We start from the raw sequence: 25673 nt of genomic DNA on the forward strand, positions 1-25673 counted from the left end.
AAGCACTGGTTTGCAGATCACATGTGGTTTGAATTCCACATATTTACAAATTAAATTCTTATCGTATAATAACCTAGTAACTTTTCGTTAGATAAATACGTTTATGATTTAAACTCCGAAGGTAGATATATGTGATATATATATTAGTTAAATTAATTAAGTGAAAAGATCTAGTTACTTTAAATATGCATCAATGACTAGATATCTTACATATGTATAGTGTTGGTAATTCATTGATTCAAAAATCATAAAGTCCACTTTGTACATGGACATAAAAGATAAATAATAGTAAAGGACACTGTCTAAAATTCAAATAGTTGCTTACTTAAAATGAGTCAAGATACAAAACTCAATTCCTAAAAACTATAAAGATTAAAGATGTTTATTGTCCATAAGACTTACAAATAAATTCTTTAAACTAAAGGATGGATTTATTAAAACTATTCTAAACCCTAGGAAATGAAACTATGAGTTTATGGAGAAAGAGGAGGGGCAGAAACACTTGCATCCTCCATTAGTGTTGTGGCCTTCTTCTCAGCTTTTGCCACCTTCATATCTTAAATATCCGATAGGCAGCTACAGGTGACCCCTACATTTAATTTGAGATCAAAATTCAGTGACTATATGAACCAAGTTTACATAAAACTAGCATGATTTTCAGCTGAAAATACCAAAAGACATTATTGCTTTAAAAAAAAAGTCCTCAAATTTTTTGATAGTGATAGTGGTCAATATATATTGTATTCATTACCCTAGCTGGATCATAAATTCTACCGATGACAAATTCATGCATCCACCATCGTGTCATCAGAGCTTGATTTCCTTGCCCTATCCAATAAACATATGTGTTCTTTATCACAATCAATTGATTGTTTGAATGAGCAAACTCCTCTTTCCTTTTAACTATCCTCCATTCACCATTTCCAGCTCTTCTTGCATCCATATTCTCGAACCTACGGTTCCTGAGATCAAAGAAATAGTACTTCCTATGCTCCAAAGAGTATCTATTTTCTGCAACAAAAATAAAAAATAAAAAAAATCATATAAGCATTTCATGGAACATAAAAAAAATTGAATTTTTAAGTCTCCTCCCCTTCAATTGCATGTCTAAGACACAACGTTCATTCTCAAGGTCGATGAAAATCCATCAAAGAACACTAAGAAAATTTGATTTTTATTGATAAAACACAATGGTCATAAGAAAGAGAATAAATGGCTAAACAAACATTAGAAAAATAACTTCTTTTTTTCTTTCACAAACCTGCTGGCAGGCTCCATGGCTCAGTTTGAAATACATCAAATTCTGACATGGCATTTGGAAAAGGTTGGTTGCAGATTTTCTTCGTCAGGTAGCACTCAACAAGTTGACGATCGGTTGGATCAAACCTGAATCCAGCAGGTAGATCAACCTCAGCATTAGCTACAGCCATGATTGACACCAAAAGTTTTTTTTTCTTCTAAGAGGACACAAAAAGTTCTTGGCTAGTGAAGAAAGAGTTCTTTGGATGAATCTCAAGCAAAAGGATTGTCTTGAATTTATAGGTGTAAGGAGACATGCATTGTCTTGAATGAGAGAGAGAGAAAGAGAAACTAGATGTAGAGAGAGAAAATGTGTAATTTACAACAATAAGGAAAAAGGTCTTGCTAACGAGTGCCTTTAAAACACTTGTTAAAGATACAAAACTGAAAACAATTGATAAATTTTAGGAAACTTTTTCAAACGTTGTCTCTATCTTCATTTTTTTAATGCGTGAAATTAATATGAATCTCAAACTTTGAAAAGAGTAAGATCATAATGAGAGTATAAAAGAGTTATTCAAAATATTATGGAAAAATTACATTTTTAGTTTTTTAACATAATTTTAGGTTATAATTTGGTCTTTTATCTTTTTTTAATTTCAATTTTAATTGTCCTTTTGGTCTGAATTTTCAAGCTTCCAATCTAATATTCTTATGTAAACATAGATGAAAACCATAAATTTGAAGATTGAAATGCATATAAAAATAAAACCATGAATTTAAAGCTTGAAAATTCTTATGCAAATGGACCAAAAGGACAAAACTGAAATAAAAGAAAGATAAACGATCAAATTATTACCTAAAATAAAGTTAAATGACTAAAATTATAATTTTGCCAAAAATTATTCTTAAATAATTGCACAAATATTATTTATCCTATTTTAATGATGTATGAAACAAACAATTAATTTAATTTATAAACTTGCAAGAGAATTATTAATTTAACTTTTTGATTTATGCAATTGGTGATATTTTGATTTACTTAGTGATTAAGTTTTTTTTTTTTTTTTTGCACTTACTGGCTAAGTTTAATACTTAAATCAATAAGGGTAACATTGGAAACATACAATAAATATGTACTGGTATTTTAAATGGATAAATAATGCTGAGATAATGAAATTTTCAAATAAGATATTTAATATAGACAAAGGAATTATTAATATATTGGTCTAAGTGGTAAGAGACTTGAACTCCTTAAGAAAGTGGATATATGTTTGATTCTTTACACTCGTGCATGAATAAAATTTGGTTGGAAGAAGAGAACTCACTTCGTGTGTCACCATTGACTCACTGACACCGAATTATATGGTAATCCAGTCAATAAAAAAAATACAGACAAATAACGTACTTATCTCTCATTATTTAATACGGCGTAAAGGTCAAACGTCAGATCAGTAACACTAAATTAAAGTAAAATGTATTTCGTCTGAATTCAGAACAAATACATTTGACTAACTCCTTAAGAAAGTGGACAAATGTTTGATTCCTTACTATCGTGCATGAATAAATTTGGTTGGAAGGAGGGAACTCATGTGTCACCATTGACTCAACGACACCGAATAATATGGTAATCCAGTCAATATAAAAAACAGACAAATAAAGTTTATCTCTCATTATTTAATACGACGTAAAGGTCAAACGTCAGATGAGTTACACTAAAGTAAAATTTATTTGGTCCGAATTCAAAACAAATAAATTTGACTAACTCCTTAAGAAAGTGGGCATATGTTTGATTCCTTACAATCGTGCATGAATGATATTTGGTTGGAAGGAGATAACTCATTTTGTGTGTCACCATTTACTCACCGAAATCGAATAATATGGTAATCCAATCAATAAAAAAATACAGATAAATAAAGTACTTATCTCTCATTATTTAATATGGTGTAAAGGTAAAACGTCATGTGAGTAACACTAAAGTAAAATGTATTTGGTATGAATTCAGATCAAATAAATTTGACTAACTCCATAAGAAAGTGGACATAAGTTTGATTCCTTACAATCGTGCATGAATAAAATTTGGTTGGAATGAAAGAACTCACTTTGTGTGTCACCATTTACTCACCGACATCGAATAATATGATAATCCAGTCAATAAAAAAATAATATAGACAAATAAAGTACTTATCTCTCATTATTTAATATGGCGTAAAGGTCAAACGTCAGATGAGTAACACTAAAGTAAAATGTATTTCGTCCGAATTCAGAAAAAATACATTTGACTAACTCCTTAAGAAAGTGGACATATGTTTGAGTACTTACAATCGTACATTAATAAATTTGTTTGGAAGGAGGGAACTCATGTGTCACCATTGACTCATTGGCACAGAATAATATGGTAATCCAGTCAATATAAAAAACAGACAAATAAAGTTTATCTCTCATTATTTAATACGGCGTAAAGGTCAAACGTCATATGGGTAACACTAAAGTAAAATGTATTTGGTCCGAATTCAGATCAAATAAATTTGACTAACTCCTTAAGAAAGTGGACATATGTTTGATTCCTTACAATCGTGCATGAATGATATTTGATTGAAAGGAGAGAATTCACTTTGTGTGTCAGCATTTACTCACTGACACCGAATAATGTGGTAATCCAGTGAATAAAAATAATAATATAGACAAATAAAGTACTTATCTCTCATTATTTAATACGGCGTAAAGTTCAAACGTCAGATGAGTAACACTAAAGTAAAATGCATTTCGTCCGAATTCAGAACATATACATTTGACTAACTCCTTAAGAAAGTGGACATATGTTTGATTCCTTACAATCGTGCATGAATAAATTTGGTTGGAAGGAGGGAACTCATGTCTCACCATTGACTCAGTGACACCGAATAATATGGTACTCCAGTCAATATAAAAAACAAACAAATAAAGTTTATCTCTCATTATTTAATACGGCGTAAAGTTCAAACGTCAGATGAGTAACACTAAAGTAAAATGTATTTGGTCCGAATTCAGATCATATACATTTGACTATTTATTTATATTTAATTTAAGACCCAATTGAATAGCTTTAACTTTTTTAAATGTTGTATTATGTTATTCTTATGTCTTCGTTATTTTCCTGAACATGATGTTACTATAGGTTACATATGTTGCAACTGCTTTGGTGGATTCTAAACTCTGTAGAATAGCGTAATGATCTATTTGATTTGTTATCTAGGAAACTTTTTTGAGTTAAGTAGTTTTTATGAAGGTGCACAATTGTTGATGCCAGCCTCTTTTGCAATGACAGTACGTTCAGGTTACTCAATTGTGCCCTCCACTATAATAAACTAATTACAATCACCGGCGTAACTCCTTGCCTACCCGACTATAATATGGATTCCCTATAGAGTATGACATTCCAAAAGACATTTGCTACTCAAGAATTCGGCTTTAACAAGAACCCTGAGTCTCATGAAAAAATCTTGACTTCATGTGAATTGACTCCGTCTACTCAAATATCATGACTCACTGAAGACTTTAACGTCTCTTCGAACCCCTTTAGGATGAAATGTGTTTGTCGTTGCTAACCTATTACACTAAGAGGAATGACTTTGCATCATAGTCATACAAAGTATGAGGATTTTTAATAAATTTCACCATAAGAGGACAATCTATATCAATTGAAGAGTACAACGATATCTTGATTGATATACAACATCATCTAATTACTCTCCTTTTAGAGGATATACAATTAAGTTCTACATTTATTTTCATGACTTTTTCAGTGACTTTTGAATAATTTTGCCTAATTGTAATTATAAATCTAGTTGCACATATTCAATTAAAGGCACAAATCTAACTTATAATAATCTAAATAAATCTAAAAAATAAAACAAAGTAAAGAACTCAATAAAGGGCACAAAACTAACCTATTTTCCTAATCAAAATAATTGTAAAACAATGAGAAATGAAAGCTTAAAAACCCTTGCTAATATAGAGGTTCTTGTCATCCATCAAGAGTGACTCTCGTATGTATGTACTATGCTCATTTTGGATCCATTTTATGCAGCAGAAATATATAATCTTTTCCGCACATACCCACAACATTCTTTAATGAGTATGTGTGTGTAATTTGTCAAAAAATCACATATAGATTATGCTAGGGATTTTAGGTGTTTAAGTGTGTTAATGTGACGATGGGTTGCAATTCATTTTTTAATAAATATACTATTATGCTTTTTGAAGATATATATCGGGTAATTTAACAATGTGGGATCCAATTTTTTTCGATTTAATGATGTGTTTCGTCCTTGCAATTAGACGTCATTTAAAAATTAGTCCTTGTAATCGCTAATCCTGGCAATTTACCCTTGCATTGTTTAATCATTTAAAATTTCGTACTTTGACCAACTTAATCAATGCCAAGTCATCAAATTAGCAAAATGGCATGGGAAAGGACAAAAATACCCTCGTCTTTATTATGAGAAGAAGATGAAGACAGGGGTAAAAATGTCATTTCATGAATGGATGACGAGGGTCTTTTTGTCAATTCCCATGCCATTTTGCTAATTTGATGACGTGGCAGTGATTAAGTTGGTCAAATGACGAAATTTTAAATGATTAAACAATGCAAGGGTAAATTGGCAGGATTAGCGATTACAGGGATTAATTTTTAAATGACTCCTAATTGCAAGGACGAAACACATCATTAAGCCATTTTTTTCTTCTATAAAGTATCATATTGTCTCAAAATTCTGCTCATAAGTGGGGAGTCAAGGTTAAGACTTCGTCCCCTGCATGTTACATGCAATGTCCCTCCCAAATAAGTCATGCTCATGGAGATTGGGATTCAAACTTTATCATGTTAATTAATGTTTGAAATCCGCATGCTTTGAGAGGAAAATGATATAATATGTGGTAATGTGTATGTTTAGTTTGAGGGTTGTTCTTGCAGTTACTGGTATTAAAATAAGGTATAATATCAATATGTGAGATATGTTTTTGGTAAAAAAAACACTAGTTTGCAGATCGCATGTGGTTTGAATTCCACATATTTACAAATTAATTATTATCATATAACCCAGTAACTTTTCGTTAGATAAAATTTTAGATTTAAAATTCGAAGGTAGATATATGTGGTATATAAACTACAAGAAAATCAGAGATTTGCTACGAAAATAACAGTAGCGCATTCGTAGATTATCTCTAGCAAAACACATTTAGCTACTACTTTGTTGGGAATTAGCTGTCATATTGGCTGTAGCATGGATTGGGCGGCAAATTATCTATCAAAATATTTCCTAGCTATTTGGCAACTAAAATTTAAAAAATCCTTGCTACTTTCAGACTAATAAGTAGCAATATACTGTACAAAAGATTATATTTCCTAGCTACTTAGTTAGGATATTGCCGCAATAATTTTGAAACTAGCTGATATTTCATAGTAATTTCCTAGCAATATATATTAGAGTTAAATTTGAATTAAGTAAAGAGATCTAGTTACTTTAAATATGCATCAATGACTAGATATCTTACAAATGTATAGTGTTGGTAATTCATTGATTCAAAAATCATAAAGTCCACTTTGTACATGGACATAGCAGATACATGAAATAGGAGTGCTACATGAAAATAGAAACGATGATAAGACATGATATGATGATTTGTTTGATCATATAAATAAAAAGACTACTTGCTTGAATTTAAATAAAAAGGTGAAATAGGATAAAATACAAATCAACGATTGATATATACGGTGGTTTGTGCAATTGTATAGACCAAAGTGAATTGGTGTTTATTTAAATGTGATTAACACAAGTACTTGAGCAAGTACCTGCCATGCAACACCTTTGATATTGTAAAAGTTGGTTTTATATGTATCTGTTTGCATGTAAGAATAGCTAAGTTGTTAGTCGAGAATGGCACACGGTCGATCTCAGAGTCAACCAAATTCCCTTTAGTTGAACGAAGGATAGTCGAATCTAAGAAAGTCAACTAAGTAGGCAAATCTTAACAAGTCGATAAAAATTCACTTAGACCGTGGGAGCGAGTGGCAGAAACAGTCAAAGACGCATGGAACTTCTTATGTGTTTATAACACCATCAAACCGAAACAACTATCTTCATAGAGACCATTTGAAATAATGTAGCACAGGTGGATAAGGAAACAAAAAAAATATATAGATGTGAGATGCGGGGAAACATGCCAAATGTTTGTCATAAAAGGATCCAATTTTGCATAAAATGAGAATGAGTTTCAACCCAAAATACTACATTGCTTATATATATCCTCAAGCTTTCATAGGAAGAATATGTTTTCCCCTCTTATAAAAGAATTTCACACATGGAGTATTGAGTTATATTGAAAAGCATATCAATCATATTTTTGTGTAGATATGCTTGATAACCATGGTGATTCTTGTTTGCTTAACCAATTTGAATAAAGGTTATCACTTTTTGCTTGGTTGAATTCATACATAGACTTAAAACCCAAGCCTCCATCAATTTTAGCTTTCAACAACTTCTCTTTCCTCATCCAATGAATTCTTCTTCTGTCTACAGATAGCAGTTTCTATATGCATATTATTAAATTGGTATTTTTTACTAAAATTTGATTTCAACTAATATTTGTGTTTCATTCTTAGGATTGACATAATCGTTGACGGAACAAATAATCAGTAAAACACTGTCTAAAATTTAAATAGTTTCTTATTAATATTATTCAAATGAGTCCAAAATACAAAACTCAATTCCTAAAACTATAAAAGATTAAAGATTGTTTATTGTCCATAAGACTTACAAATAAATTGTTTAAACTAAAGATGGATCTATTAAAACTATTCTAAACCCTAGGAAATGAAACATGAGTTCATGGAACTTGCATCCTCCATTAGTGTGGTGGCCTTCTTCTCAACTCTTTCCACCTTCATATCTTAAATATCCGATAGGCAGCTATAGGTGACACCTACATTAATTTGAGTTCAAAATTCAGTGACTATAGTTCCTGAAGAATGTAAACAAGACAAAAATGAACCAAAGTTTACATAAAACTAGCATGATTTTCAGCTGAAAATACCAAAAGACATTATTACTTTAAATAAAGTCCTCAAAGTTTTTGATATAGTGATAGTGGTCAATATATATTGTATTCATTACCCTAATTGGATGAAAAATTGTACTTATGACAAATTCATGCATCCACCATTGTGTCATCACAGCTTGGCTTCCTTGCACTCTCCAGTAAACATATGTGTTCTTTCTCACAATCAATTGATTGTTTGAAAGAGCAAACTCTTCGTTCCATTCAACCATTCTCCATTCACCATTTCCAGCTGGTGTTGCATCCATATTTTGGAACCTACGGTTCCTGAGATCAAAGAAATAGTACTTCCTATGCTCCAAAGAGTACCTATTTTCTGCAACAACAAAAAACAACTTGAAAAGACCCAAAATGAATAAGCATGTGTTTGGTGCAGTGGTGGTGTAAACGCAGCCTTGTGTTTAGTGTGAAGCTCAAAAAGGTAGCTTGATAAAATTGTTCTGAGAACGGTGTCGTAAAGCGAGATTTGTTGTTTGTACGTGTTGCCAAACATGCCATAAAAACATCATATAAACATTTCATGGGACATAAAAAAATTGAATTTTTAAGTCTCCTCCCCTCCAATTGCATGTCTAAGACACAACGTTCATTCTCAAGATTAATGAAAATCCATCAAAGAACACTAGGAAAATTTGATTTTTATTGATAAAACACAATGGTCATAAGAAAGAGAATAAAGGGCTAAGAAAACATTAGAAAAATAACTATTTTTTTCCTTTCACAAACCTCGTGGCAGCCTCCATGGCTCAGTTTGAAATACATCAAATTCAAACAAGTGAGTTGGAAGAGGTTGGTTGAGAATTTTCTTCGTCAGGTAGCACTCAACAAGTTGACGATCGGTTGGATCAAACCTGAATCCAGCAGGTAGATCAGGCTCAACATTAGCTACAGCCATGATTGACACCAAAAGTTCTTTTTTTTTTGTTTTTGAAGAGGACACCGAAAGTTCTTGGCCAGTGAAGAAAGAGTTCTTTGGATGAATCTTAAGCTAAAGCATTGTCTTGAATTTATAGGTGTAAGGAGGCATGCATTGTCTTAAATGAGAGAGAGAAAGAGAAACGAGATGTAGAGAGAGAAAATGTGTGAGAGACAACAATAAGGAGACATGCATCGTCTCTATCTTCAACTTTTATCTTTTTTAATTTCAATTTTGTCCTTTTGATCTATTTTCATATAAATTTTCAAGCTTCAAATCTAATATTTTCATGTATACATAAATATAAAAATAGACCATGAATTTAAAGCTTGAAAGTTCATATACAGATGGACCAAAATGACAAAATTGAAATGAAAAAAGATAAAGGACGAAATTGTTACCAAAAATTAAGTTAAGGGATTAATATTATAATTTTGCCAAATATTATTTTTAAATAATTACACAAATATTATTTAGGCTTAAATGCTCTTTTGGTCCCTTAAGTATTTAATTGATATCGCTTTGGTCCCTTAACTAAAAAAAAGATTGTTTGAACACTTTAAGTTTTTTTTAGTCTCGTTTTGGTCTCTTCTGTTAGGTTTCCGTTAGGTTTAATAAAAAATGTTAAGTGTGAACACGTGTCACCTTGTCATTGGTTCTGACTTTATTTTTTTTTTTATATATATTCTATTTTTTTTAAATATATATATATTTTTAAATTTTTTTTTTTTTGTAAAAAAAAAAAAAAAAACTCAGAGCCAATGACAAGGTGACACGTGTCCAGAAGTTAACTTTTTTTTAAACCCTAACAGAATGGACCAAAACGAGACTAAAAAAAAAACTTAAAGTACTCAAACAATCTTTTTTTTAGTTAAGGGAGCAAAGCGATACCAATTAAATACTTAAGGGATCAAAAGAGCATTTAAAGGCCAAAACGAGACTAAAAAAAAACTTAAAGTACTCAAACAATCTTTTTTTTGGTTGGACGGAAAGAACTCGTCACTTTGTGTGTCACAATTGACTCACTGACACCGAATAATATGGTAATCTAGTCAATAAAAAATACAGACAAATAAAGTACTTATCTCTTATTATTTAATACGGCGTAAAGGTCAAACTGCAGATGAGTAACACTACAGTAAAATGTATTTGGTCCGAATTCAGATCAAATACATTTGACTAACTCCTTAAGAAAGTGGACATATGTTTGATTCTTTACACTAGTGCATGAATAAAATTTGATTCCTTGACCCTGTAAAATACTTGATGTTTGAAAAATGACCGTGTAAAATAAAAATTACATATTCTAACTCTCTAAATTGAGATTCTTCTTATTTTTGACCTTGTAATATACACGTGGTCCAAAAAAGTGATCTAGAGATTGAAAATATTCAAACAAGTTTTGGTTGAAAAATTAAAATTAATTGAAACTTCTTTAAAATGCTACGAAATTTTACAGATCCTTTTTATGTATTTCTATAGATGTCTCTGCAAACAATCAGCTCAAAGTTTGATTATTGGGGTTTTTGTTGTTTTATTTTAGTTTTTGGCGCTTTAAAAATTCATAATTAATTCGTACTTTGTTGAAAAATTCTACTTTTTTGTGTAAAGCCTTATTTTAACGTCCTAAAAATGGCTGAAAAAAATCTTGAAGAAATTCAACATTTAAGTAGTTTTGTTGGACTTCAACTATATTAGAGGGTGTAAAATAATAAGAATTGCAAATTACATGATTAAAATATGTGCTATTTATTTTACATGATCATTTTTCAGACTTCGCATATATTACAAGGTCAATTTCAATAAAATTTGGTTGGAAGGATTGAACTGACTTTGTGTGTCACCATTAACTCACCGACACCGAATAATCTGGTAATCCATTCAATAAAAAATACAGACAAATGAAGTACTTATCTCTCATTATTTAATACGGCGTAAAGGTCAAACGTCATATGAGTAACACTTATGTAAAATGTATGTTGTTTGAACTTAGATCAAATACATTTTGACTAACTCCTTATGAAAGTGGACATATGTTTGATTCCTTACACTCGTGCATGATTATTAAAATTTGGTTGGAAGGAGAGATCACTTTGTGTGTCACTATTGACTCACCGACACTAAATAATATGGTATTCCAGTCAATAAAAAAATACAGACAAATGGAGTACTTATCTCTCATTATTTAATACGGCATAATGGTCAAACGTCATATGAGTAACACTAAAGTAAAATGTATGTGGTCCGAATTCAGATCAAATACATATTGACTAACTCCTTGTGAAAGTGAACATATGTTTGACTCCTTACATTCGTGCATGAATAAAATTTGGTTGGAAGGAGAGATCACTTTGTGTGTCACTATTGACTCACCGACACTGAATAATATGGTAATCTAGTCAATAAAAAAATAAATATAGTTAGGACTAAAATCATGTGTTAGGACTAAAATATCCTTAAAACTAATAAAATAAATGTGGGTAACATTGGAAACAAAAAATAAATATATATTTTTTTTGGTCAAGTAGCCTAGTAGCTAGAGCTCACACAATTTAATTGTGGAGAAGTGGAGTGTCCGGGGTTCGAACCCCAGCCCCTGCATATAAAATGTGATATCCCTACCAACTGAGCTAAGCTCACGGGGATAAAAATAAATATTTATTGATATGCTAAAAAGATAAATATTATGAGATAATGAAATTTTCAAATGCAATAATAGAGGGATAAGAACCAACAATAGATCGATCTAAGTGGTAAGCGGCTAAAGCCCCTTAAAAAAGTGGTCAGGGTTCGATCTCTTACTCTCGTGGATGAAGTAAATTCAGCTGAAGGGGTGAAACCACTTTGTATGTCACACAGGTTCTTCAACAAAGATTATTAATAACATGGTAATCCAACAAAAAAAATATAGACAAAACGTACTTATTTTATTTACTTTATTGGTTGACCATTCCTACAATTAAAAATCTTATCTCTCATTATTTAATAGTGCTTAAATGTCAGTGACATGGGTAAAAGAAAAAGTAAAATGTATTTGGTCCAAACTTAGATCAAATACGTTTGACTATTTATTGATATTTAATTTAAGACCCAATTCAATATTATTTTTTACTCAACATCATCTTTCTTTCGTCAAATGTTGATATTTTATTATCGCAAAATGTATTATAAAATGGGAATCTTGGATCACACCAAAGGCACAAGGACTCTCTTTGGTTTTCATACTCCATTCTCATTATTTTAGTTGCATACAAGCTATGTCTTTGATCAATTTGCCAGCCCCAAGAAACAAACACAGATTGGTTGTATTTATATTTTTTTCTTTTTACGTTGTTATGGATATTCATGTGTTGTTTAACTTCCTTTAAAATAACTTGAGTGATCTCATTCCTTTCTCATGACAATAAATTTATGATGTTGATATATCTATATATACTTTAGATACCTTATCATCATATATCTGTTGTTGCAGAAAAGAAAAATATCATTTGTGTTATTTTGAAAGGAAGTCAAGCAAGATATAAATACATATGACAAAGTAAAACAAGAAAAGTTAGAATTTCAACTCATGTTTGTGTTTGATTTCTTTAGGTTGGCTTGAACATGGAAAGAGCATGTGTGCTACCAAGACTATGAAAATGGATTCATGTTATGTGATTTAGGAAAGGAGAATTCCTCTTCTTCCTTTTGGTTTTGTTCATTCCCCATTGCTTTTGTGCCTGCGTGAATTAACTCACGTTGAAAGGGGAATGGGCAAAACCAGAAGGAAGAAGATCAATTCTCTTAAGAAAGTGGTTGATATTGGATGGGTGATTTCTTGGACAACTCTTCATGGTTTGCCGTTTATTGTCTGATTATTCGTCAAGCAATAATAGATAGGTGGTTGTATAATAATTAGGTGGTTTTTATAAACAAATTTATTTTCCGTCTATTTTTTTTTATTTTGGATGTGTTTGATAATGCCCATAAGCTAACTTATAGCTTATAAACTTGTTTCATCAAAATATGATGTGTTTGGTAACAAATCTCTTTGACGAGTTTATAGTTTTTCTTGAGATACTATTTCAGGTAGTTTTTGAACTTAAAACTTATAGTTTCTTGCATTTTCTTTCAATTTTAACCTTCAATATTATTATATTATTTTACGATATTTTACCATTTTTATAAAATTAAACAATTCCCACTAAAAAAAATCACCCACGTTCTCCGTCCACTCTTTTTATATAAAAATTGGGTATGTCCCCTATGTTATAAGTGTATTTTTTACATTGGTGTATTCTCGACCGATGTGATATCCATTTTTGTAAAAAGCACATTCCAAATCAGTTATGAGTTTTTTACATCGGTTGTAAAATCCACTTATGTTATAGCTACATATTCCTAATCGAGGTTTTACTCCACCAATGTGATACCTACGTATTTTACATCGGAATTATTCTTCATTGATATGAAATCTAATCATTTTGTTTTAAATATGTTCATTTTGTTGTTGGTGCATATAAAAACACAATCCAAGCATATATAACATGTTGGTTGCTGACATTTTTCTAAATAATTTCTCCATGTTGCTATATAACAACACTATAGTTGTGAGAAACAACAAATACCGACGAATGAGATTTTTCTTTATTTTCAGACTTTGTTATATAGTTTTGGAAAAAAAAAATCATATATCCTTTGAGTAACACCAGTAGAGACAAAGTCAAGCATATTCTTCATTACATAACGAGCAATGCTAAACATCGCGACATATTTTATCGCGAAAGGTTCCCGAATCAATACCCAGCCAATAAGAATTAAGGGTTGAGCGGCTATCATGGTGGTTTGGGAGTAAAACTTGGAACACAACAAATGGTGGTGAGTGGAAGTCATGCCACTTCAATCGCTTTGTGTAATTTCGCTGTGAATATCATTTCCCTTACATAATATCCACAATCACATCCTTTTAAAGATGTGATTAAATGTTAGTAAAAGAAGACTTGAACCATAAATAGTTACTATAAAGAATGTAAATATCTTCCATAATGATATCCATCTCTATCTAAGACATGAACTAATGTACCTTCCTATTTTTAACACCACATGTGAAGAAAAAGCTCAAAGAAACTTAAAAACAAGATGGTCTCTGTTATTCATTATATATATAGATATGAGCCGTATGGACATTATGACAGCAAACACATTTCACATTATGCATAATTTAACTTCAACCAAACATATCAACATATAAGCTAGATTGATACATCACTTGCACTAAATAACATTGAAGACATGAATGAGTTACCTATTTTGCATATATTCAATAGCTGCATAACCAGGTATGTCCATCATCGTTATTGACAAAAGAGATTGGCTAGCTGGAGGTCTGCAGCAGCACGAGGTTGGGATGATAAAACTCGTCATATAAAATGTATTTCTAACTGCATAAACTACAAACACAAGCCACCAAATCACTATAGTTCTGTACTATCAATCGCCAAATTTAAAAAATAAATAAAAACGTCAAAATCTAAAAATTGACTTTTTATGACAACAAAGATTGAATTATGTGCTTCAAGTAAACACGTTGAACCTAAGAAGTTGAACCGAGTTTTTCATGATTTTTAAACGAGTCGAACTCAAGCTGAAAAAAAGTATTTATTGAACTCCAATTTCGAGTTTCGAGTCGAACTCACCTCACAGTTAACTCATTTGCTTTACCAACTCTATTGATTCAAGTAAACAGGTTGAACCTAACTCTTTTTTTTACCAAAACAACCTTAACTCATTTAATTGATCAAAATGTCCTCAATACAAGGAGTCAAGGAGAAATTAACTCAACTATGGTGACTAGACCATGAAATAGCCACCCTCGCAAGGGTTTGAGCAGCCATATTCACTTGCCTCTTCACAAACTTAACCTCAAAATTTACCTAGGACGACATATAAGAAACTATACTAGAAAAATATGCATTAAATTCTGACTAGCCTTGAACATTCGAGTAAGTAGCATTCACTAAAATTTGAGAATTCTTCTCAAACACAACTCGATCAAAACCTTTATTGGATGCGATCTTCATCGCCTCCATTGGTGTTGATTGGAAATATACATATTTAAGTCTCACCTTGCTTAAAATTGAAAAGAAATAGCGACACCAAATCCATATATAACTAGTGCTTCTTTTGCTTAAAAGAAATGTTAAAAGTGAGACAAATTACTAAGGTTTACCAAAAGAGGGGATCCTTAGGAAATCAAAGTCTAATGGTTGATTCCTACCAAAGGGTTGGTTCCTTTTGGGATAGAAAGTAGGATTTAGAAACACATTGGTTAAATCATTGAGTCTCTTGACCATGAGAAGAGATTTGGAAAAATGATAGAATTTAGGGTTTGTTCTCAGAAAGATTGATGGAGACTAATTTGTTGTAACCCTTGTATCTCTTAGTAAGAAACTCTTTGATTGGAGATATCTCTTTTCTCAAGACATAGATCACATTTGGGTCAATCTAGATGGACAAATACCGTTGTGTTTTTTCTTTTCTTCCAACTAAATTAATTTGTCTTGTTGTACCTCCAAAATATGTTTTTTTTTTTGTTCAAGGTTTGAATCTCGGACCTTACATGTATAAAGCAGTTCTTACCAACTGAACTAAGTTAATTTATTAAAAAAATGTTTGAAGCATTCCCTCAACAAAAACAAATTGTTAGTAGCAAGAATTAATCTGCGGACCTCCTAAGAATTGATTGCAGTTTTTTTTAAAATAGTTTGATAGGAGGAATTGAATCTGATCCCAATTTTTTTTCTTTCATATTTAATGGTATTGCTACAAATACAAACTAGAACCGCAATATGTTATCATATATATAGACATATTCTCTAAAATATTTTGATAAATATCAAAATGGAGTTTAATCTCGTTGGTCAATTAACTCGTTAGTCTTTTTAAACACATAATAAATTACTTATTTAAGTGTGTTCATGTGAAGTAGACTTTTACGGAGGTTAATGGGTCATATCAGACTGATCGGGCTCAGACATAAAAATAAGTCTATCGGAGATTAAAAATCTAAACCTTGAAGTAATTAATAAGGAACTTAACAGTTAACACTATGTTATTTCCATATGTCTTACATATTTATGTCTTTGTTTGAAGTGTATTCTAGTTGTAAGAAGCAGATTCTGGTTTTGGTTGTAACTGCATATTTAACATAATTGAGATTGCTTAGAGATGAAGGAACAACTGATTCAGTAAGCAAATCATAGGCCCAAATTCACCAATCCAAAGTAACTCTTAATTAATTCAATAACATTAACTTTTCATGTAACCAAATATGTAGTCTTGAATCTCCAAAGGCATGCCAATCCTTAAACATCAAAAGACATATGCTCCATATTGATTCATGTTTTTGACGGATGGGGTAGAGACTGAGATCATACCTTATAAGCATTCTTCTTCTTTTTTGAACAATATAAGCATTCTTCTTAGTAAGTTTTTATCTATATATAACAACACCTTCATAGAAACACTTTGATTTTGCCTAGGGTCTTCAATTCTTCATATCCATTTTCACAATTCTGTGATATTGATACTGAGATATTAGATAGACTTTGATTACTTGATTCCCTAATGATAGTAACTTAGTAAGACTCTGTGATGTAAGATTTGGTGTAAGGCAATAATATTTACGCATCCTTCCCTTCTAAAATAAAGTGTTATTAATGAGTGAAGCATTTGCGAAATATCAACCACTCCTAACTCCACACATATCCAGAAATATCAACAATTGAAGCAGGATCGTAGAAAATGGGGAAAAAACCAGACAAAACAAACAAGACCTGTTAAAGATTAATACCTTTCTGTGAATACAATATACTACCTCAAGTTGTTAAATTAGTTCTTCTCTGTGCTTTTCTTCAATTTACTGGCGGAGCTAACCGATCACAAGGTTGAAACAGGAAAGGTTTGATAAGAGATTTGGGATATTCATTTGTGGAGACACTACAACCTACAACCACCTAGCAAATCAGCTCAGCGATGTCATCACAACTTATCATCTTTGCAAAGTAAAGGAGACATAACAATGGTTCCAAAATTGTCATAAAAAGACGGACCCTCTCATCCTTGCAGAACAATTTCGTTCAGCTGAGCAGTGTGCCCGCCTCACAAGCATGTACAATGATGAAAATGAACAGAAACTAAAAGACAAATATGAAAGAAAAACAAAACAAAAAGCAGAATCAAATTTGGATAATTTCTTGAATTATATGTCTCGTCCTTTTGCATAGAGGCCGTCCTTTTGCATGATGCATAGAGGCCGACGGTCTTCCTCAAGTCATCCACCAGATGGTTGAGCACCCAACTGTGTTGTTCTAATTTTAACATAACGGAAAAGAATGGTTGAGCGGCGAAATAGAACCAGGAAGTAGCTTTAATACTTTTTACACAATGCAATAAAAGACAAGAATGTCACAAATGTAATTTGTGCATAAATGAGAGCATCTGTCAATAAATTTCAAATATATTTCATTTCAATAGAGGGCCTCCAAACTAATTTTCATACATAATCACCATTTCCTTCATCCTCAAGTGAAAAGAAGAAAATCTATATGTACAAATGATTAAGCATTCATGGTACCGTCCCCAAATTCTTCTGTGTCTAATAAAAGTGTTAAGGTAATAGGAGAGGATTAAAGCTCCTAAACTATCATCAGTGTTCCCCAAATCAAATTAAAACCAATCTCTTCTTTTTTAAAGCAATAGCAATTGTGGAATGAGCTTGTAAAGAAAAGAAAGCTCCTGCTGTGAAAATTGAGGCTTTGAGTTCTTCCCAATCCCTTCAGTCAAACCCTCTTCCTCCCCAATCTTTGCTGGCTTCATCATATCCGCAACCGCCTCTGTTATTTCTTGCACAAAATCTACTATCACCCCATCAATTCCCATTAAGTGCTGCATGTAAACCGCTTCTGGAACATTACTGTCATCATGACCAAACCAGCAAAAATCAGTAACAAAAACATTACATTCAACACAATTATGGTAAAAAAATTGGACTACGAAAGACCAATAACATGTAACATGAAAGTGGAAAAGACGAAACATACTTTAATTTTCCATATGTTAGAAGAGAGAGATTGGACTCCTTGATCTTGCTTACAGCTCCAGGATTTCTAAAGATCCCTTTAATCTCAGAAACAATTCCTTCCAATCCATTCTCCAAACTGAGTTTCAAAGCCTCCTCTAAAGAGTTCCTTCTCAAATCTTCATAGATTTCACACCCTCCATTAGTTAAAAAGAAAACCTGCCACCAAAAAATCACCAACTCATGTTAAAACTCACACAATAACCAAAAAAAACAACTTCATCATAGTTAAATTTGTTCTAAACAAAAAGACTTAAAAACTCACCGGATATGTGCTTTGCAATTTACGAACAAGTATCGCTGCATCAGGCTGAAAAGTTGAGAATATAATAGGCCTATCCTTAGCATAATCAGTAACAACCTGTTCCAAAACATTCATCAAGTTAAAACTTACAAATACCAAACCAAATTGCTACATCACTGTTTCATTAAAAATGGTACTACAAATAGCAATTTTCTTTACCTTTAAGATGGCTTGAAGGACATGAGTGAGATAAGCTTGTTCATAAACAATATGGTCATCAAATTTCAACTCAATGTTAAAACCCAAAGAAGGTTCAACTTTGAGAAATGCTTCTTGAAGGGTACAAAGTGTGTCATCTTGTTCAACTTCCCAATTATATATCTTTCCATCTTTTGTTTTTCTCACCAAAACTTTTCCTTCCTTTCCTGCCTCTCTTTGAAGCCCATAGGAAAGAAACTCTGATAAACACAACTCAGGTATTCTCTTCCCAAACACATTACCCTGTAAAAACCCAAAAATACCCTCACAATTAACTCAAAGCACTAAAATAATAAAACATCGCCTTAAAAAATATATAATAATAATAATAAAATTTAATTTACACCATCAACAAATCACAATCTCATATAATTATGACTTGTTGACAGTGTATATTTAACTTAAATCTATGATAATGAGAAGAAAAAGAGCTTACATTGTCTTGAGAGTAGATGTAATCATCGTGGAAAATGACTGGGCAGTCATCTTTGGTCACCTACAAAAAACCACACGATGCACTTTTGCTTTTAACTTTTTTGTTCTGTCTTCATTCACCTTCAAACTTTTTAATCCAAAAACTATTTTTTCTTTATTTTTTAAAAATATTCCAAACCCAAAAGGAAAGAAAGAAAAAAAAAAGTAACAAATCAGTATTGATTCAAATGAGAAAACCAAACCTTAGAAAAACCCTTAAACCCCAAACTTATTTACGAAAAATACCATAGGGGCAAAATAGGAAACCCAGAAAAAGCGGCTTGATTTCAGATCAGATACGCGGCGACCGAAACTGGAAAAAGGACATACGTTCGTGCTTCTAAATCTAATCTAATAATATTCGTATTTTTCGGATAATGATTTATATTTTTTAAAAAAATGAAATTATTGTGAAAGAAAGATGAAAGAATTGAAATATACCTGAACATCAAATTCAATGAAATCAAGAGGAAAAGAAGAAGCAGCATTAAAAGACATAATGGAGTTTTCTTTGATGGCTCTCATTCTCCGATCCGTAGATTGTAAGACATTCATACCGTTTCCTCTATGTCCAATTACAACGAACTTTGGCATCTTTAATCCATCACCATTGCTCATCTCCAAACCTGATCAAAAAACAAAATCATATCAAATAAAGATATTTTACGTTGCAGTTGCATGCAGAGGATACCTGATACGTAATAAATAAAAAGAATGTGCATGGATGAATGTTAATGTTAATGGTATGGTACGTACCGCTAGAAAAACGGGGGGAGAGGAGGGAGAGGGAGGGATTTTCAGGGACAAGATCGAGGGAAGGGACATCGGAGACATGGACGGCTTTGAGAGCCATGTTAGGAGAAAGAGAGAAAGAAAAAGAGAGAGATTTTGGTAATGGAGGATTGGGTTTGTGATGATGATGATGATGAAGGTGGGAGAGAAACCTTGGGGTATTTATTTGAGAGAATTTGGCAATATCCATTGTGAAAAAGATAATGAAATGCCAACGGGATCTCCGCAAGGAATATTCTTGTTATATGTCATATGCTTTTGGATATTCCTGCTTTTAGTATTTTTTTGTTCAATCAACTTTGAATGACACTTGACACGGATACAACTCATACGTATGGATTATAGTCAACCTTAGGATATGAATTATCCAATCACGGCTTCTTATTGTTTCTGATTCAACAATTAATCTCACCTTGTTTATAAAAAGCAAATATAATATGTATTGCATTGAAAATTTGTGTTGTTAATTTTTTAAAAGTTAAAAAAGTTTTTTTTTTTACTTAAAACTTTTTATTTATGGTTTTCTTAAACTAGTGTCTCAGAGGCACTGGTTAACATGACCCATTTTATTTTAAGCATGCTAATGTGTGCTCTTGGTAAATATTTAATGTGAAAAATTTATTTTTAAAATTTTGAGAATCAAGTTTTGTTCAGGTGTTTGTTTGATTCAGATTATCATATTAGTTTCTATTTAAAGGTGCTTCTTCAATTCATATTATGATATCAGTTTTGATTCAATACAGATCTAATTAATGAGTTTGATGTTATCGACGTTGTAGATCCAGAGATATAGTTATTTTGAAGACTTGAATATAGATATATTTGTAGATTTATGTATTTTCATGTTTTATGCTATGAACATGGATGATGTGAGTGTAAGTTTTTTCGTAAATTCATCATGTTTATTTTTAACAAATTTGTATTGTATCGACGTACTCTATCAATTTGAATTAATAAATATCATTTATTTTTAATCTAAAGAAAATTCGTACAATTTTCAATCCATAATTTATATCTTTCGTATATTAACTTATACATATATCTTGAATATGCATCCTAGCATTTCTCATTTTATTTTACTCTCATTGTTTCTTTTTAAATGTCGTTTCAAAATATATTTTTCTCGTACACTCTCTATTTTTCTAATATGTTTTATTGTTATATTTACTCTCATGACAGTAGTTGGGATACACACTCCCTCTTTCCAATATATTTGTTTTCACACATTTAATCAACATTTTTTACTCAATATATGGAGTCTTAAACACTTACTTTTCTATAAAAAATTGTCAAATGTTCAAAGCAAATGAGATACCTTTAAGAAAAGAAATACAAGTTTAACCTAAAAATAAATCAATCATTTTTAAAAGAACCGGCTGACTAAGACCATATTGATAGGGTCAACCACTTGATTAAATTAACGAGAAACATATTGACAACAAAAACAATACGACAAAGGACATTAACCTGACACACAAATGATGAAAAACAAGTAATACACTTGCATCATCAGAACATTTGTTGTGATGAAAAACAAGTACAAACAACATGGATTTCAATGATGAAAAACAAGTTTCCAAGTGTAGATCGTTGTTGTGACTGTCATTTTTCCTTTTCAAACCTTTTTTAGTGGCCATTTAACTAACTTCTTTGAAAGAAAATTTATGGTGTGTCTAACATGTCGTTGGTCTGAAGAGATAGAGTTTAGATTGGTGTTATCATTGTGAACGGACATCACATGTCGTCCTCTCAGTCTATTGGTGATCTTTTGTGAGTGTTTGGAGTCTGAGTATTTACCAGGATCTGGTGTCACATATGTCATGATGAACCTTGGAGTTGGTGAGGAGTGATGATATTTCTATAGTAAGGTAACTTCTAAATTTCTTTGCTAACACACGAATTTTAGACCTGTGAATTATATGCCTAGAGTCACGTGAACATTTGCTGACACTATAATAATCAAGTAAGAATGAGTCGAATATGTGAGGATTTTAGGTTAGAAAGGTGTGTACTTGGAATGAGACTATGATTTAGTCTTTCATAGTAGGCGTGTTAGGTTTTAGGATCCAAAGCCTTAGTCGAGCATTGAATTAGCTTTGGACGATCCAAATCTGTTGAGCAGTCCTGATTAAGTGGTTTTCTAGGATGTATCCACATTGGATTTACTTTTGTATCATGAGACATTTCTTTATTATTATGACTTAATTGTAAAATCCCATTAATTTAAAGATGTTGTTCTTAAAGTATCTATAGTCAAAAACTTTACTAAAATATGATAGAAGTAATATAGACTAATATTAAACCACTATTTAATTGATAAGAATCCTTTGTTTTTTTGTAGTGGTTCGGGGTTCGAACCTTAAATTTTGCATAATAATACATTGACTTTACCAACTGAGTTAAACTCATAGAGACATAATCCCTTGTTTATTTGAAGTGAACACATGCGCATGTGATGTAATACAATAAAATAAAACAAAAGGAAGATAAGGAGAAGAAATATCTCATTCAAAAAAGAAAATGAGAAGAAGTCTAGTCAAGTTTAAATAAATTAAAAAATAGTGGTGTGAACTGATTTGGCAAGCATGAGTAACGGGGAAGGGATAGGTGCTTTGTCATAGATGACGGTGCTTTTATTTTGGTTGTTGGTGACAACTTTCTCTGTGATAGAAAGAAGATATGCATATGACCATTGACCTGATAATAAATGTCCTGTAAAAATTGCATATGGGACAGGGATGAACGTTTTGGTCACGGGCCCACATCATGGTGGAATGTCCAAGCATTCTGGAAGCTGTTCCCCCTTGACCAAAGTCCAAATACTCCATCTTCCCTTTCTTTCTTGTATACAAATCATGGTTATTTTACACAATTTAACAAGAGAAATGATATTGTATCAAAAAATTAAAATAATATTTGTATAACATAATTTTTGAAAATTCTCTTTTTTCTAATTGTGTTTTTACCTTTCATGTTTTTACTCCAAAAGAAAAAGAAAAATATATATGTTAGTTGGTATCTCGTAAAGATTTAGCTCATATCATATAAAGATCTTAGTTAGAATCATATTGCTTATATGAGAATTTTGTTTGTGAATAACAACAGGTAACTATTTTCCTTCAACAAAAAAAAACATGTAACTATTTATATGCAAGCAATTACTCGGTCATAGTCTCATAGGTCGGATTTTTTGTGATCATAGTGAATCCATGAGATCGAACTTGCTTGAATCTTTTCTTAAAAATTAATTAATACATTTTTTAAAATTTTTAATTTTATTTCTCAAAATCAGCATTAACTTACTTCAGGAAGTGTTCTCTCACACAAAACAAAAAACTTTCTTTAGGAAATGGGTTAAGGATTTATTTTAATAGATATATTTTTTTTTTGTCTAGTAATTTAGTGGCTGGAGCTCATATAATTAAATGTGGAGAAATGTAGTGTCCGGAGTTCGAACTCCGACCCCCTGCCTAAATTATACTATGTCCCTACCAATTGAGTTAAGTTCACGGGGACTAGATATTATTCTTTTTTATACATTTCGGTTGTTATTATTGATTGATTTTAAAACTGAATCTCTTTTATGGGTGACCCTGCAATAAAGTGCATGCATTACGAGAAATAGAATATTGTTATAATGACATGGTGACACAACTGCACCTACACGGTGAGTACTAATTGGATAAGCTAAGGAGAGGATTTTAGATTTTTTTAGTTACAAAAGGAATTGTTCTAACTTCATAATTTGGAAACACATGGATAGCATGGTTAATATTAATCATATAATAAAATATTTTAATAATATATATGATATGATATGATAATGATTTGCTTTAAGATCAAATAGATTTTAAAGAAATTTATTGTTTTTTTTCTTAACCCTTCGATGTCAGAGATAAAAGGTCTACTAATCCGAAGTTCGATCGAAAAATAAATAAAGTTTAAAGTTATTTAATAAAGCTCATTAACCACTTGATTATTTGGTTAAATTATTGTTATTTGATAGTGTAGTAACCTTTTTCCCTTTCTTGTTACCAAATCCACTTGTGATGCACATCATCATTTTTTAAAAACGAAATTGTATTATTTGTATAATAATGCTGCCCTATTTGATTGGTGTAGGGGTGAGTTGGATCCACAATGCAGTTATAATTGCTGAGGATTTGGGTCATGGACGTGTTGGCAATTTGGTGAAGAAAAATCTGAATGATACGTACATAACACCAAAAATTATTGGATAGCAGCAACTACTCCTTTGTTGTTTTTGTGCTGTCAATTACTTGTTTGGTTGGATGTGAAACATAAAATAATTTCGTATTGGGCAAAGGCTCAATTCTACAATGATCCTGGTGCAACTTGATCGGCGGATCATCATATATACACGCCTAAAATTTCAGTGGATAATGGTTCAGATAATTAATTTAGTCTAATCTGGATCTTATATTGTGAATAAAGGTCTCATGTTGTTCGATTTTCTCTGGTGTTAATTTCGATGGACAAGTTCATATAGAGCTTTGCTCTAGCTTTAAACAGACTCCTGCAAGTGGACGATGAGATTGATCAATTCGAATTAGTCAGTTCTTTGATCGGATACTGAATTTTCATAAAAAAAAATATAAAAAAAAACACTTTGTATTCTTATTTATATTCCTACTAAAATCTCATAAGAAATTTTTTATTTATTTAGCTGAATAAGAAAAAGAAAACATTTACTTTAAAATAGCTTATATTCTTATCACCGTGAACTTAGTAGTGAATTTTGCATGTTATTTGACAAATGATGGAGACTTAATGGACCTTGGAGCCAATGGTGAACTACGAAGACTAGGGGATCATGCTAGTATATCTAATTATAAGAAGGTTATTTTTCTTATAAAAAGAACTAAAGAGATTTTAGACATCAAATTAGTGCAATTTTAACGATTGTAATACACAAGGTCAGTAGGTTAGCCAAAGGATCAACAATTTTTGATTGCAAACCAATTGATTGAGCAATGTAAGAATAAAAGAGAAACTGAAAGGAAAAAAAATCACCAATAGAGCTTTAATCCAATTACAAAGGAAATACACGAGTTTTATTTGATTCAATAACATTGTTGTTTCTGTTAGTATTCAGCTATATATTATTCTTTGCATTTACATTGTATTAAATGAGTAAAAATCAAAGAGAAATTCTGAAGGAAAAAAATGTCAAAAAAAATTTGGACCATTTCTCGATTTGTGCGTGTCATCCTTGTGCAGGGGCCATGTTAATCTTCTCTGTATCGTTCCAATTTTATCAGATGTCCCCGAAGGGACAAGCCTTACGGTTCGCTTGCTCTATATAAATGCTAAAATATTTTCTGTTTCAGCCGATGTGGGACTAAAAGGCAAGTGTAATAGTAATATGCATATCCTTCTCAACTTTCACCTGAAGCAAGCAAGCGACTCAGATGTACCTCCCTCTCAGTGGGTTGAGTTTTATTTCAGATTGAACCAAAGTTTGTCACAACATATACTAACTGTAATACAAAGCAAACTGTAATATGCTCATT

The 25673-nt window shown here is 31.4% G+C and overlaps 2 protein-coding genes, 1 non-coding gene and 1 pseudogene across 3 annotated transcripts; all 4 read right to left on the reverse strand.

Annotated features, from left to right (window-relative positions):
* Window positions 1–386: 386 nt before the first annotated feature.
* LOC25498954 (NAC domain-containing protein 2-like) lies at window positions 387–1579 on the reverse strand (annotated as a pseudogene).
* Window positions 1580–7938: 6359 nt separating this feature from the next.
* LOC25498955 (NAC domain-containing protein 83) lies at window positions 7939–9332 on the reverse strand. The gene is made up of 3 exons (XM_024771017.2): window positions 9064–9332; window positions 8394–8653; window positions 7939–8202 (listed from the first exon to the last, which is right to left on the reverse strand). The coding sequence occupies exons 1-3, from the start codon at window positions 9230–9232 to the stop codon at window positions 8164–8166; spliced, it is 468 nt and encodes a 155-aa protein (XP_024626785.1). The 5' UTR covers window positions 9233–9332; the 3' UTR covers window positions 7939–8163.
* An 8400-nt stretch (window positions 9333–17732) lies between these two features.
* LOC11440032 (glycerophosphodiester phosphodiesterase GDPD1, chloroplastic) lies at window positions 17733–20346 on the reverse strand. Its single transcript, XM_003624400.4, has 7 exons — window positions 20104–20346; window positions 19789–19973; window positions 19310–19369; window positions 18835–19116; window positions 18637–18732; window positions 18334–18530; window positions 17733–18206 (listed from the first exon to the last, which is right to left on the reverse strand). Exons 1-7 carry the CDS (start codon window positions 20327–20329, stop codon window positions 17981–17983), a joined length of 1272 nt encoding a protein of 423 aa, XP_003624448.2. The 5' UTR covers window positions 20330–20346; the 3' UTR covers window positions 17733–17980.
* A 4988-nt stretch (window positions 20347–25334) lies between these two features.
* Window positions 25335–25437, reverse strand: LOC112416911 (U6 spliceosomal RNA). The gene has a single exon (XR_003007422.1). It is a non-coding gene; the product is annotated as a U6 spliceosomal RNA (small nuclear RNA).
* Window positions 25438–25673: the final 236 nt, after the last annotated feature.

Source organism: Medicago truncatula, chromosome 7 (assembly GCF_003473485.1).
Source record: "Medicago truncatula cultivar Jemalong A17 chromosome 7, MtrunA17r5.0-ANR, whole genome shotgun sequence".
Taxonomy (NCBI): Eukaryota; Viridiplantae; Streptophyta; class Magnoliopsida; order Fabales; family Fabaceae; genus Medicago; species Medicago truncatula.